This window comes from Balaenoptera acutorostrata, chromosome 1 (genome assembly GCF_949987535.1).
Source record: "Balaenoptera acutorostrata chromosome 1, mBalAcu1.1, whole genome shotgun sequence".
Taxonomy (NCBI): domain Eukaryota; kingdom Metazoa; phylum Chordata; class Mammalia; order Artiodactyla; family Balaenopteridae; genus Balaenoptera; species Balaenoptera acutorostrata.
This window is the reverse complement of record NC_080064.1, coordinates 18,484,094-18,497,997: the sequence shown is the minus strand read 5'-3', so window position 1 is coordinate 18,497,997 and position 13,904 is coordinate 18,484,094. Positions and strand designations below refer to the sequence as shown.

At 53.7% G+C, this 13,904-nt stretch overlaps 1 protein-coding gene across 6 annotated transcripts in view; it reads left to right on the top strand.

The window, feature by feature from the left end:
- Positions 1-13,561, top strand: part of ASAP3 (ArfGAP with SH3 domain, ankyrin repeat and PH domain 3) — a 44,938-nt gene extending 31,377 nt beyond the window's left edge. For 2 of the 6 annotated variants that reach the window (XM_007175101.2, XM_057546549.1), the window contains 20 exons: positions 1,092-1,203; positions 1,439-1,524; positions 1,971-2,046; positions 2,231-2,317; positions 2,495-2,604; positions 3,882-3,951; positions 4,259-4,346; positions 5,668-5,716; positions 5,831-6,021; positions 6,100-6,233; positions 6,522-6,616; positions 6,800-6,977; positions 7,911-7,996; positions 8,156-8,271; positions 8,888-8,955; positions 9,050-9,157; positions 9,309-9,504; positions 10,370-10,595; positions 11,172-11,262; positions 12,204-13,561. In XM_007175101.2, the coding sequence (XP_007175163.1) occupies positions 1,092-1,203; positions 1,439-1,524; positions 1,971-2,046; positions 2,231-2,317; positions 2,495-2,604; positions 3,882-3,951; positions 4,259-4,346; positions 5,668-5,716; positions 5,831-6,021; positions 6,100-6,233; positions 6,522-6,616; positions 6,800-6,977; positions 7,911-7,996; positions 8,156-8,271; positions 8,888-8,955; positions 9,050-9,157; positions 9,309-9,504; positions 10,370-10,595; positions 11,172-11,262; positions 12,204-12,278 (2,242 nt within the window). In that variant the 3' untranslated portion in view covers positions 12,279-13,561. Of the gene's footprint in view, positions 1-1,091; positions 1,204-1,438; positions 1,525-1,970; positions 2,047-2,230; positions 2,318-2,494; positions 2,605-3,881; positions 3,952-4,258; positions 4,347-5,667; positions 5,717-5,830; positions 6,022-6,099; positions 6,234-6,521; positions 6,617-6,799; positions 6,978-7,910; positions 7,997-8,155; positions 8,272-8,887; positions 8,956-9,049; positions 9,158-9,305; positions 9,505-10,369; positions 10,596-11,171; positions 11,263-12,203 lie in introns of all 6 variants that reach the window. The other 4 variants (XM_057546578.1, XM_057546539.1, XM_057546569.1 and 1 more) reach the window with 3 other exon arrangements.
- The last annotated feature ends 343 nt before the right edge of the window (positions 13,562-13,904 follow it).

Below are 13,904 nucleotides of genomic sequence, written 5' to 3'. Positions count from 1 at the left end.
CTGTAGTGTCTTCTGTCTGCTAAGTCTTTTGCATACTTTATCTCATCTGGGTACAGAGAGAGGTCCCCATTTTCCAGATGAGGAGACTGGGGCTTGGAGAGGGGAAGTAATGCAGATGTAAGGTTATCCCGCATCTCTTTTCTTTGCTCAGGGCTGGCACCCACTGGGAGCAAAACTATACACAAGCTGTCTCCTTTACACGGGATTCACGGTCTCATGCGTCCAGCCCCAGATTTAGAAATACTCTCCTGGCTGGGAGTGGGTGGTCTGATGGGTGTGGGATTTCCAGGAAACCATTTATACACAGTTCCACCCATCCACAAACAGGAGAAACCACCAACTCTGAGATCCTTAGGGGAGAAAGCCCAGGTTACTCTTAGCTACAGGATGGGAAGCGCTTTCTGTCTTCACCTACAAAGAAAAGAATCAAGGTTTTTTTAAGCTTTAAATGGGAAGCTCAATGGCTCAGAAGAATGAAGGCACCTTGTGGTCTTTTAACCCACATGGTCCTAAATCCCTTCCAGAAAAATCAGAACTGGTCACCCCCAATCCCACCTGGCCCTATCTGAGCCCATCCCCTCCCTGCCTAGAAATCATCAATTCCTTCCCATTGCTCTTGGGATAAAGACCAAGAACGTCAACATGGTCTGACTCAGGCCCTGCGTGGTCTGGCCTCTCTTTACGTCACCTGGAACCACCTCCCTCTCCACCTGTGCTGTGATCCCTGATCTCTCCTGCCTCCGGGCTGTCACGTGGTCTGATCCTCCCACCCAGCCCTAGCTTCCTCTGACTTCAGATCTCAGCTCCAGCATCACTTCCTGAGTAGCTGGATGAGGTCAGATCCCCCATTTTACTCTCCCATTGCTCTCTTCAAGGCTGTGATTTGATTCACAGGGCTGACACCCCCCTCACCAGCCTGTAGATTCCCTGAATCCACACTGTTGACCGTTGTACCCCAGCCCCACCACACAGCTGCACAGAGGAGGGTCCCCTCACTCTCGTGTGCCCGTACAGACAGGAGCATGTAGGGATGGTGGGACATGCAAGGGGATAGTGAGAGTTGTTCAGGCCTCTCTTTCCTTGGGGCCTAGGGCCAGGCTGGAGAAGGAGAGGGACCGGGCCAGGGTGACAGGAGGGAGTGCCGGGGAGGTGGCGCAGGACACCCAGAGAGAGCGACGCGTCTTCCAGCTGCACATGTGTGAGGTAAGGGGTGCCCCAGGCCGAGGGAGGGGTGGGATGTGTCTTCCTGTCTGCATCCCTGAACCCCCCCCTGGGGGCCCAGTCACAGTCTCAGCCCAGGTCCTTGCCAGATGGCCCTTGAGATGTCACCAAGGTTCAGTCATGGCCAAAAGGATTAGCCTGGGATGGGGACAGCAGCCCCTTGTCCCCAGGATTCAGCTTTGCTCACATCACACACCTTTCCCTGCCCTCTCCCCAGTACCTGCTGAAAGCTGGGGAGAGCCAGATGAAGCAAGGTCCTGATTTCCTGCAGAGCCTCATCAAGTTCTTCCACGCCCAGCACAAGTAGGTTTCTCCCTGTGTCCCACCCCCATCCCCATGGTCCCTTGCCCCTTAACCCTTCAGGCAACTGAGAACAAGGCTATCCCCAGGGTCTGGCTGACCCTTGAGGCTTCCGTGTGTGTCTGTACCTCATTGGTAATGCTTTCTATAGCTGCTCTTTATTGAATGCTCACCACATATCAAGCACTACGTACCCTACACACACCCCTGTGAGCAGCTACTGATATTATCCCCATTTTATAGATGAGAAAACTTAGGCTCAGATTTACTAAGATCACACAGCTAGGAAGTGGGATCTGGACCCAGACACTCTGACTCTGGGGTGCCTGTTCGTGGCCGTCACACTATATTGCCCCAGGTGCCCTGCGATCTTTAGAGCACCTTCTCCCACACTTCCCCTCTCATTTTCATCTCTCTCTCTGGTCCCTGGTTTGGCCTCACGCCCTTAGCTTTTTCCAAGATGGCTGGAAGGCTGCTCAGAGCCTGTCCCCCTTCATTGAGAAGCTGGCGGCCTCAGTACACGCAGTAAGTTGGGCCTCACCCTTGAGCTTGTGGTCAAGTCCCCTGTCCTTCCGGGAGAATCTGTGGCCGTGGAATTGCTGGCTCCTGTCCAGAGAGCAAGGCGGCTACTGCCCTGCTGCTCTGGGTCTGGGCTCTGTGCCTGGCATATCCGCTGGCTGGTGATGGGGTCCTGCCCTTTGCCCCATAGCTGCATCAAGCCCAGGAGGAGGAGCTACAGAAGCTGACCCAGCTCCGGGACTCCCTCCGAGGGACGCTGCAGCTTGAGAGCAGAGAAGTCAGCCCCTGAATCATACCCAACCAAGTGCCCACTCCCAAGGCCCACCCTGGAGGGAGGGAGAGAAGGAAGACCCCATAGCGTCCCCTTGAGAAGTCTCCCTGAGTGAGACCCCTGCAGATTGGGGCTCTTCCCACCCACATGCCCTGAGGTCTCCTTTGCATGTCCGAGGAACAGGAGACTCTGAGCCGGAAGAACTCAGGAGGTGGCTACAGCATCCACCAGCACCAAGGCAACAAGCAGTTTGGGACAGAGAAGGTGGGCTTTCTGTACAAGAAAAGTGATGGGTAAGTGACTCAGAGAGCTCAAGTAACTTGCCCAAAGCCACCCAGCCAGTAAATGATAGGGTTGGGTGAGCTGCCTGAAGGGACTGTTCCTATCATTTGCGTAGACCCTGAGGGTTCCAGGACCCTCCACTCCGGCAGTGCAAAATCATCAGAATCCTGGGCTTGTGAATTTCTGCTAAAGTTGCTGGTTGTTCTTAACGTAAAGAAGAAGAATAGCGGCAGCGAACAATTTTTTTTTTTTTTTTTTTTTTTTTTTTTTTTTAAATCTTTTTTGGAGGGGTGGTTTTGTATCTTTTTTTTTTTTTTTTTTTTTTTTTTTTTTTTTTTTATTTATTTATTTATTTATGGCTGTGTTGGGTCTTCGTTTCTGTGCGAGGGCTTTCTCCAGTTGTGGCAAGGGAGGGCCACTCTTCATCGCGGTGCGCGGGCCTCTCACTGTCACGGCCTCTCTTGTTGCAGAACACAGGCTCCAGACGCACAGGCTCAGTAATTGTGGCTCACGGGCCCAGCCGCTCCGCGGCATGTGGGATCTTCCCAGACCAGGGCTCGAACCCGTGTCCCCTGCATTGGCAGGCAGATTCTCAACCACTGCGCCACCAGGGAAGCCCGCGAACAATTTTTGAGCACTTATTATGCACTAGACAGTCTCCATGGCCTCACCCGTAATCTCTATAATATATCGACTATGCCTGGAAATGAAACTGTTGACTGTGCCCTGCTCCCTGGTGTAAAAAAAAATCAGTCTGTGAAATGCAAAGGCCTTTATGGGAATCCGTTAATTTTTTTACTTACTAATCAGTTTTTATCAGAGAAGAATACCTTTGTTAAACCAATTAATATTTACCTCTTACAGGAAAAAGTGTCAAGTAGCTTTGATCATGGATATGCTAATTTTATTTTTGAGGGCTCGATATTTATCTTGCTTTGTCTTTAACCATAATTCATCTGTTGTGGTCAAGAACCTGTTCCTCCTCTCAGACTAGGAGGTCCCTAAGGTTGGGAACTGTTTCCTCCATCAGACTGGAAGCTCTCAGAGGGCCAAGGTCACATGCCCCTTTAGAATAAAGATTCCTAGAGAGTGGGGCTGTCTGACTGGGAGCTTCCTAATGGCAGGGCTGTGTCCCCTCCAGCAGAAGGGAGCCCAGGGAGTGAGGAGCATAGGGGTCACAGGACAGAAGAGGTGAAGAAGTGAGTCCTGGTCCAGGACTCTGTTCACTGATACAGGGGAATTAGGTGTGAGCCTCGAGTGACTGTCTTTCTATCCCTCTGGGCCCTAGAATTCGAAGAGTCTGGCAGAAAAGGAAGTGTGGAGTCAAGTATGGCTGCTTGACCATCTCACACAGCACGGTGAGGCCTGGAGGGGTGGGGGGTCTAAGGACATGATAGGTCCTCTCCTCCTGGTGTTCAGAGCAGACAGATGTCAAACCCTCCCTCTAAGACTGGTTGCAAACCTGGATGCAGGGAACTGGAGACTCCCTGTGGGAGGAAGGAGGGGATCCAAAGCCTCACACTCCACATCCTTGAGGTGCTAGGAGAGGGGAGACATAAACTGGAACACGATTATTATGCCCATTTAACAGATTGGGAAACAAGCCTAAGAGTTTGGGAGGCCCAGAGGGTAACATGTACATCCTCCATCCCCAACTTCGCACAGATAAACCGGCCACCAGTGAAGCTGACCTTGCTGACGTGCCAAGTGAGGCCAAACCCCGAGGAGAAAAAGTGCTTTGACCTGGTGACCCGTGAGTAGTCCCTGCCCCCTACCCAGCAACTGCCCAGGGCTTCTCTGAGAGACCTGTCAGCTCCTGGGAGGCTCCAATTAGGGGCCTGTGTCCAATTCCACATGTGTTTATCAAATAGTTGCTACGGCAGGCATCAGACTCCTTAAGCTCTGGACACACTTTTTAGAGGCTTCACCCCATGTCACATTAAACATTAAAATGCACCCACACCCCACATTAAATTTGATTTCTGTAAAGCATATTTAAATGGATTTGGGTAATTTGGCTTTCAAAATTATTACTTTAAAATGTTCAGTTTTCATCTTTTGGGGTCTTGGTGACAGGCTTCTCATGAGCGCCAGCACAGGCTGAGAAAGACCTAGATCTGGTCTTCAGGGAGCTCTCTCTGGCAGGGGTGTGAGGTGGGGACCTGGAACTGCAAGGTGATGGGGAATGTCCAGAAGAGAGGTGCAGATATAGCACCATCAGAGATTAGAGTGAGGGGGGAATTCCCTGTCGGGTCCAGTGTTTAGGACTCAGCGCTCTCACTGCCGAGGGCCTGGGTTCAATCCCTGGTCAGGGAACTAAGATCCCGCAAGCCTTGCGGCGTGGCCAAAAATAAATAAATAAAAATTTAAAAAGATATATTAGAGCGAGGGAAGGCCTGCCCTGCTGTGAGGAATCAGGAAAGCCTTCTCGGAGTTTAGCGTTGAAGGACACAGAACATAGAGTCTGGGGGAGGATGTTTCAGGAGATGAAAGGCATGGAAGCAGGAGAGTGGGTCTTCCAGTTTAGACAGGGTGCAGGGTTCCCATAGCAGTAGTGGGAGATGAAGCCTGGGACCGCCTCTTAAAGGTTTGGACCTTATTCCCTGGCAGGAGGGAGCCATGGGAGGCCTTGGAGCAGGGAAGTGGTGTGATTTGAGCAGAACCTTTGGCCCAGCAATCTGGCAGCTGGTGCGGGCTGGGGGACGAGGGGGAGAGGTGGGGAGCAGGAAGACCAGAAGGGAGGCTGTGGGGCTGGGAGGGGAGGTGGCTGTAGGTTCAGAGGCTCCTCTGCCCGTGAGCTGAAGGGGGTCCTGTGCCCTGGGAAACCTCGCCTGACCCTGGAAGCTGGGCTTCACACAGAGGGCCTTCTTGGGGTCCTACTTTGGAGGTTTCTTCTGAGAAACTGCCCCCTCTGCTGGCCACTGTCATCACCCGCCCACTGTAGCTTAGCAGAGCCTGGTCCCAAGGAACAAAACCTCCGTCTGGAGCCGGCGGTGGGGGTGAGGGCTTCCCAGGCCCAGGGCAGCAAGGACAGCAGGATCTCTGTGAGCCAGACAACGCCCCTCTCCCCACAGACAACAGGACATACCACTTCCAGGCGGAGGACGAACATGAATGTGAGGCGTGAGTGCCCCCCACGGCTAGCCTGGGGGTGGGGGTTAGGGGAGCAGCCTCCGGCCCGATACAGGACCGCACCACCGCGGGCGTCATCCCCACGCCACGCCGCACTCTCCGCAGGTGGGTGTCAGTGCTGCAGAACAGCAAGGACGAAGCCTTGAGTAGTGCCTTCCTGGGGGATCCCAGCGGCGGCCCTGGGCCCTGGGGGGGCGCCGGGCTGGACGGGGAGCCCCAGGACCTCACCAAGCTGCTCATCGCCGAGGTCAAGAGCAGGCCCGGGAATGGCCAGTGCTGCGACTGCGGGGCTGCAGGTGGGGCCGGGCGAGGAGGGAGGTGGAAACGGAGGGGAGGGGCCTGCGCCTCCAGGCACGAGCTGCGTTACTTTGCAGACCCCACTTGGCTCAGCACCAACCTGGGCGTGCTCACCTGCATCCAGTGTTCCGGCGTCCACCGCGAGCTGGGCGTGCGCTTCTCACGCATGCAGTCCCTCACCTTGGACCTACTGGGCCCCTCCGAGCTATTGGTGAGGGCGGGGCGGGGCCGGAGGGCGATTCGGGGCGCGGTCTGATGAGGGGCGGGGCTTGGGCCCGAAGGGCTCAGCTGGAGCCTGTGTGGTCGGATGGGGCGGGGCCAAGGTGAGGCAGGGCCAAGTTGGGGCAGGACCCAGACGAGACAAAAAGAGGGTGGGCGGGGCGGAGGCGAGCCTGGACGAGGAGGGAGGCTGAGGGGCGGGACCTCTGGAAGCTCAGTCCTCCAGGGGGCGCTGTCCTAACCACCGCGTCTTACCCCCACTACTTTCCCGCGAACCCAGTTGGCCTTGAACATCGGAAACACTCGCTTCAATGAGGTCATGGAGGCCCAGCTGCCCTCGCACGGCGGCCCTAAACCCTCAACTGAGAGTGACATGTAAGGCGATTCTCAGCTGGGGGCGGATTCTGGCCGGGGGATTCTTCTTCCCTGGCTCCCAGGGAGAAGTCTGGGGAGAGGGGAGCCTCAGATCTGGAAGAGTCCAGGACATGTGGGGTGGTTTCAAGGGTCAGCTGAGTAGAAACGGTCCTTGCTCTGACATCCCGCGGTTATTTTTGGCAGGAGCACCCGCAGGGACTATATCGTGGCCAAGTATGTGGAACACAGGTTTGCCCGGCGGTCCACCCCCGAGCCTCAGAGACTCTGGATGGCCATTTGCAACCGGGACCTCCTGTCTGTACTGGAAGCCTTCGCTAATGGGCAGGACTTTGGACAGCCACTACCGGGGCCTGAGGGGCAGGTGAGAACCCTCTCCAAGGGCCACTTATAACCCAGCCACACTTAACACACCCCAGTCCTCCTCCAGGGCTGGCTGTTACTCCCCCCTGCCCCACCTCTGACATCTGCTCAAACCCCACCCATCAGAGGGGTAAATGGGAGAGAGCACAACTTAAGTTAGGCAATCCTGAGCCAAAATCCTGGCTCTGTCTTTTCCTAGCTGTGTGATCCTGAGCAAGTTACTGAACTGAGTCTCATTTTCTCATCTGTAAAACAGGTTAATGATAGCACCCATGGGGTTGAAGTGAGAATTAAGTCCCGTATGAAAGGGCCTGGTGCATAATATATGTGCGATAAATGTTAGAATCTTTTTTTCCCTTGAATAGCCTTAGAAATGGGGAGGGGTGGGTCAGATCAGAGCAAGGAAGGCCATTGCATTGGTGATTCTAGTAACAAACATCACGTGAGCCAAGGGGGAAAGGATATCAGAGACATTTGAAGGAATAAATTGACACTGACTGGACATCAAAAATTGGATGCCATGTCTTTGAGCTGTCTGCCTGATATCTTGTGGGCTATCCAGTGGGCAGGGTGGGTGTAGCACTTAGACAGGGTAAGAATTTGGAACAGCCTACCCGTGAGTGTTAACTGAAAGCTTGAGGTTATTCGACGTCTCTGGGGGCAGTGAGAGAGGAGCAGAGAGGAGTCCAAGGCCAAGAACCAAGTTTGAGAAACACCTTCTACTGGGGAGGAGGAGGTAGAACCACTGAAGGAAGCAGTGAAGGAATGGCCTTTCATCCTCCTCCCAAACATGAGGTTTCCCCATTCAGTTTCTTCTCTCAGGGGTTCTGGCAGCTTCATATCTGGAGGTGTCAGGGGGCAGCAAGAGTTTAAGAGGGTAATATTGGGGGGCAGGTGAACTGGGGTAAACTCAGAGGTGTGGACATGTATTCAGGCACCTGGAGAGCTCGCCCTGCACTTGGCTGTCAGAGTCACCAACCAGGCCTCCCTGCCCCTGGTGGATTTCATCATCCAAAACGGGTGAGAACCTCCCTGCCCACCTCCTCACGCTCCCCTTGCCTTCCTCTTCTCCCCCTCTCCTCCCTCCTTTCCCCTCTCTCTTTTCCCCCTGACTTTGACCCCTTCACCTGTCTGTTCCCTTCCTTCCTCCCTGGCCCACCCCCCCACACCCCGCCACAGTGGTCACCTGGATGCCAAGGCTGCTGACGGGAACAGCGCCCTGCACTGCGCTGCTCTCTACAACCAACCCGACTGCCTGAAGCTGCTGCTGAAAGGGAGAGCCTCAGTTGGCACAGGTGGGGCTCCGACAACTCCTCCATCAGACTCCCATTCCTGACTACCCCTCGTGGGGGACTTCCTGCCTTATTTCCAGACAGAGAGCACTGGTAACAAGCATGGACTTTGCGCACAGACTTGGGTTCTAATCCTGGCTTGCTTCTGACCACCTTTGTGACTTTGGGGTTTGTCCATTCATCTCTTGAACCTCAGCTTCTTCATCTGTAAAATGGGAGTAATACCACTGACCTAGCAGACCTGCTGAAAGGATAAAATAAAACAACTTTTCTTAAAGTACCTAGACAAATAAACATTAACTGAATCTGAATAATAGTGCTTGTAATAGCTATGATTTACTGTTTAATGTGTACCTGGTAATGTGCCAAGTGCTCTGTGTATATTAACTCATTTAATCCTCATAACAACCTTGTCAGTAGTTACAAGTGTCATACTCATTTTATAGATGAGAAAATTAAGGCCCAGAGAGGTTAAGTCACTTGTCCAAAGTCACACAGCCAGGAAGTAGCAGAGCCAGGATTCAAACCCAGACAATCTTGATTCCAAAGACTCATCCTAACCTCTAAGTTATAATGCCTCTTTGACCCTGACCATGACCCCTGACTTTGTCCCTCACAGTGAACGAGGCAGGAGAGACAGCTCTGGACATAGCCAGGAAGAAGCAGCACAAAGAGTGTGAGGAGCTGGTGAGGTCTAGGGAAGGAGAGGGAGCCCCTGACCCTTTCTGTCTCTCCGCTGAGCCCCTGACCTTCTGAACTGCCAAGGCTTTGTTTTTGGCAGCTGGAGCAGGCCCATGCCGGGACCCTCGCCTTCCCCCTGCACCTGGACTACCCCTGGGGGATTTCCACAGAGCCTGGCTCTGACAGTGAGGAGGATGAGGAAGAGAAGGTGCGTCCCAGCCCTCGTCTCTCAGGCCTCCAGACAGCCGAAGGGAAGACCTGATGGTCTTCCAGGTCCAAATGGGACCTGATGTGGGGAGGGGCGGGGCTGAGCTGGAGGAACCAAGGGCGTCCTCCCTCCCACACTTTTGCCCCAGCAGCGCTGCCCGCTGAAGCCCCCAGCCCAGGTCCGCTGGGCCAGTGGGAGGCTGGACATCAGCAACAAGACCTACGAGACCATCGCCAGCCTGGGACCAGCTGCCCCTAAGATCCAGAGTGAGGATTGCCCCCCACCTTTGCCGGTCAAAAACCCTTCTCGGACCATGGCCCAAGGGCGTACGGGACATGCCAGTGGAGGTATGGTTGGCTGCCCAGAAAGATGCTCTCATGCCATTCATTGAGGGCCTGCTATGTGCTGGAGCACTGAGCTCAGAGCGCTGTGTTAGTCCATACCATCCTCACTGTCACCGTCAGGTAGGGGTTATCGTCTCCGCCTTACAGGTAAAGGAAGAGAGATGTTCAGTAACATGCTCAAGATCCCATAGCTAAGTCCCTGATGTGGGCTTCCAACCCAGGTCTGTCTTATTCCAAATTCCTCAATGCTTCACTGAAATAAAAAGAGAGAGAAGCATTTTTTAAGCATCCACTGTGTCTTGAGTCCCTTGGGGGCTACTGAGACACAGTCTAGTGGGAGAGAGAAAAACTGGAATGTAATTCATTATAATATAAGGTACAGTGTGACATAGAAGATAAATCCCAAAAGGACGGAAGCAAGTTTTGTTGACTACTATTTCTCCAGCACCTAGCACAGTGCCTGGCCGCTGTCAAGAACTATTTGTTGCATGAATGAACAGGCTTGTTCTGGGAACTCAGGAGAGAGAGGGAGCCTATCCTGCTGGGATTGGTAGGTGGGTTAGGAAGGCTTCCTGGTGGGGGCAGCATCAGAGCTGAGCCTGAGGGACAAGCAGGAGAGTCCAGATTGAGGAGAGGGTGTGAGCAGAAGTGAAACAGCGCTAGTCAGTGTGGCCCTGGCCATCAGGAATGAACATCATGAACCATGAGACTGAAGCATGATGGGGAAGAGTTGAAGGAGAGTGCTGGAGAGATAGATGAGAGGTGGGGAATTGGGAGAGAACCATGATAGATCCCAGAGGCCAAAAGCTGCTTTGAAATTGAGCACAGGGTAAGTGATAAAGCCTGTCTTTATCACTTCTGATTTCAGATCGTTCCGAAGTTCCCAGCCTGAGCTCGGAGTCTGCTGGGGTCCCTGAGAACCTGAGCAGTCCAGCCTCCTCCTCCTCCAGCCTCACAAGCCCCGTGGAACCTGGGGGTCCCAACCAAACCCTACCCAGCTCTGAAGAGGCCCTCTGGGAGCCCCCGGGCCCCTTCCGACCCAGCCTGACATCTGGAACCACCCCTTCAGAGATGTATCCCCCTGTCAGGTTCAGGTTGGTGAAAGCCCAGCTGTGCAGTCTCAGCAAGTCTCCTGACCTCTCTGAGCATCCATTTACTTCGCCACCTCTAAACGGTGCCTGCCTGAAGCCTGGGATACCTTCCAGCACTGAGGCCCATGAACAATGCAGAAATGCTAGACCTTAAGTGGAGGGTGATTGGACCCCTTCCCCCTTCACACACCTGCTCCTGCGTCTGGCCTGGAGAGCTGGGGAGGAGTCTGGGGCTCAGGCTGCTGAAGCTGGAAGAGCGAAGGCCTAGTGCCAACTATGGCTTGTTCTACAGGTTCACAGTGGGGTTTTCACTCTGTCCCCACCTCCAACCCAGGATCCAGTCCTCTCTTCCTTGCAAACCCTTTCAGTTTGGAGTTTGGGGAGTAGATATGGTGAAATTTTCAGTGTGGAGGTCAGTTCTGGGCCTCTGGGGCCTGTGATGCACCCAGCCTGGGGGCCTCGTGGACTCTCTGCCCACCCAGTCCAAGCCCCCAGCCTTGCTCTATCCCTGAGCCCTTCCCCCTACTCTAAGGGGCTCTCTGGGTGCAGGGGTCACCTTGGCCTTTCCCTGTCTTCCAGCTCTGAGAGCACTCGCTCCTATCGGCGGGGGGGCCGGAGCCCGGAGGACTGTCCTTCAGCCCGGCAGCCTCTACCCAGAAGGAACACGCCGGTAAGACTCCGGGACTGTGGTTTGAAGGGCGGTGATAGGGTACGTGGGAGGCAGAGCTGGTCAAGAGTAAGTGTATTAGGGCGGCAGACCTCTCTCCAGGACTGGGGGCAGCCATCGTTTGACCAGTCCCTGTCCTGGTGTTCCTCCTTCCCCAGCCCAGGATGGGTGCAGCTGGGGAGAGCCCAGGCCTTGGAGAGGCGTCAGAGGTGACAAGGCCCAAGCTCTGACTGTTCCCCAAGGGAGGGTGAGCAAAGCTGTGTCAGCCAGGCTGGTCGCTCAGAGAAGGAAGCACTCCCTGCAGACGAGGAAGGATTAGGGTGGCCGTGTTCCAACCTTTGGTTTGCATAACTCTCCCCTTGTACAGGAGTCTCCTGGAATCCACTGAAACTTCCAGGCATAGAGGGATGTGACAGGGACAAGGCAAGAGCTGTCATCCTTAATCCAGCTTCTCCCTGCTGAATCACAGAGTCTCGCACAATCATACATATTTAGATGAGGAGCCTGAGAGTGGGCATAGGACAGAGGCAGTTGTGCCGAGAAGGAAGCCATCTCTGTTCCTGGTTCCCCTGGGGATTTGTCGGGGTTGGCGTTGGTTGTCTGTGTTGAGAGTAGGGGATGGAAGGAGCTGGGTCTCTCTAGGGAATCATCATCCTCAGTCTATCAGAGTCAGGCACCAGACACAAATGTGTGTCTACAACCAGGTGTCCATCACCCAGCATTTAGTTGATGCCTGTTGTTGAGACATGTGTGATAATAAGAGCCTGGGCTTTGAAGTGTGGAGGTCTTGGAAAAGTGGCTTCACTTCTTCAAGCTTCAGCTTCATCTGTAAAATAGGGATAATTTCATGTTCCCACAATAGGACCTTTTGAAACTGAGTGAGATAAACAGCTGGTATATAACAGGTGCTTAAGAAATGTCAATTTTCATCCATCTCTCCCCAGGTTGGCTTCACTGAAGGAGACGGTTCAAGGACTGGGGTTCTCCCAGCAAGTTCTGTGCAGCTTTTGCAAGACTAGCTCCTTACTAGCCCTTGCATGCCTGAACCACCCCCATGCTGGACCCCAGATTCAGAGCTAGGACTTGAGCCCACAAGACTGGGGAGCTGAGGTGTTTATGCCCTGGGGTCTTGCTGTCTCTGTCCCTTGTGCCTCTGTGGCTGGCCTTCCTCCCTGACATGGGCCCATGCCCCTGCCAAGGGCACTGGGCCCCTCCATGTTAGGGCTGATGGCCGTTTGTCTCCATCTCATACCTGCCAGGGACCAGGGAGCCCTATGGCTGGACCCGAGTGCTCCTGACCCAGCTCCAACTGCAGAACCTTCAATCCCTCATCAGACCAGGACTGTGTTTCTTCCATCAGTCTGGGGGGCTCTAACCTGCCTTTATCATTCTGCAGGCCAGGGATTCTGCCAGACTAGGGACTGTCTTCTCAGCCATTCATTAGCCTAGTATTCTTTGACTGAGTTCTGGCTCTTTGTCCATTCCTGTGCTAGGAACTGCAGATGTCACAGGAATAAGACAAAGGTCCTGCAGATGTGGTCCCTTTCCGGGCAGCTGGTCCCATGAGTTAGGTTTGGAAATGGGCAGGGCTAGATTCCAGAGGATGGTTCTGGGCTTAGGGGCAGACTGACAATCAGCTGGCTTACACCTGAATAACATTGCAGTTGTCTACAGCCTGTATCCATTCTGGTTGCTCAGTGCCCATGCTATACTGGCTGTTAAATAAATATTCTGAATATCACTCCTTTTGAGGGACAGCACAGCCTTGCTGGGGACCTCTGTTGTAACAGATTCCCAGCCAGGAAGTAGAGGAGGGTTCACCCCCATTCGCTTACTCCTTGATTTAGCAAGAATGAAAGGAATGGTCTGGGATGATTATCCTCACTTCTCTCCTCTTTCTGTCAGTCAACTCAGGAACCTTCCAGTCTCGGGGGAGGAAAGGGCCAAGAAAGGAGAAAGGAGAGTGATAGAAATGGAGGGTGGAGACTTAAAGGTTCTACTTCCCAGCGCCAGAAATTCCACCGTCGCTTTCAGGCCCGTATTGGAAAACAGATACACCTAAGCCATCATCAGTCTCTAACAGGTCAGCTTTATAGGCGCTGGGCACTGGGACCTGGCAGGGATGGACCAGGACAAACAGGGGAGGCCAGAGGATGCCAATGGCCAATGCAGCAGCCTGGTCCGGGAGGCTGTGCTGTTTACCCTGGAGACCTGACAGGTCTGTGATCCCACAGGAGCGAGGTTGTCTTCAGAGCCCCCAGTGTCTTGTTATTTCACTCATCTCTAATAAAAGATTTTTCAGAGTAAATTTCAGTGGTTTCATTTATGTTCTCTGAAGAGCCATCGGGAAAGGGAGGGATTCTTCGGGCTTGGAATTCTTTCTGTAGACCTGCTAAGAGGGACAGCCTGGTGTAGAGCAGTGGTTTGCAACCAGGGGTGATTTTCCCCCAGGGAACATTTGACAAGGAGGAGACATTTTTTACTGTTCCCAACTGGAGGGTGCTGCTGGCATCTAGTGGCTAGAGTTCAGGGATGCTGCTAAACATTCTTCAGTACACAGGCCAGCCCCCGCGAACAATGAATTATCCAGTCCAAAATGGTAATAGTGCCGAAGTTGAGAAACCCTGGTGTGAGGAAAGAGCACT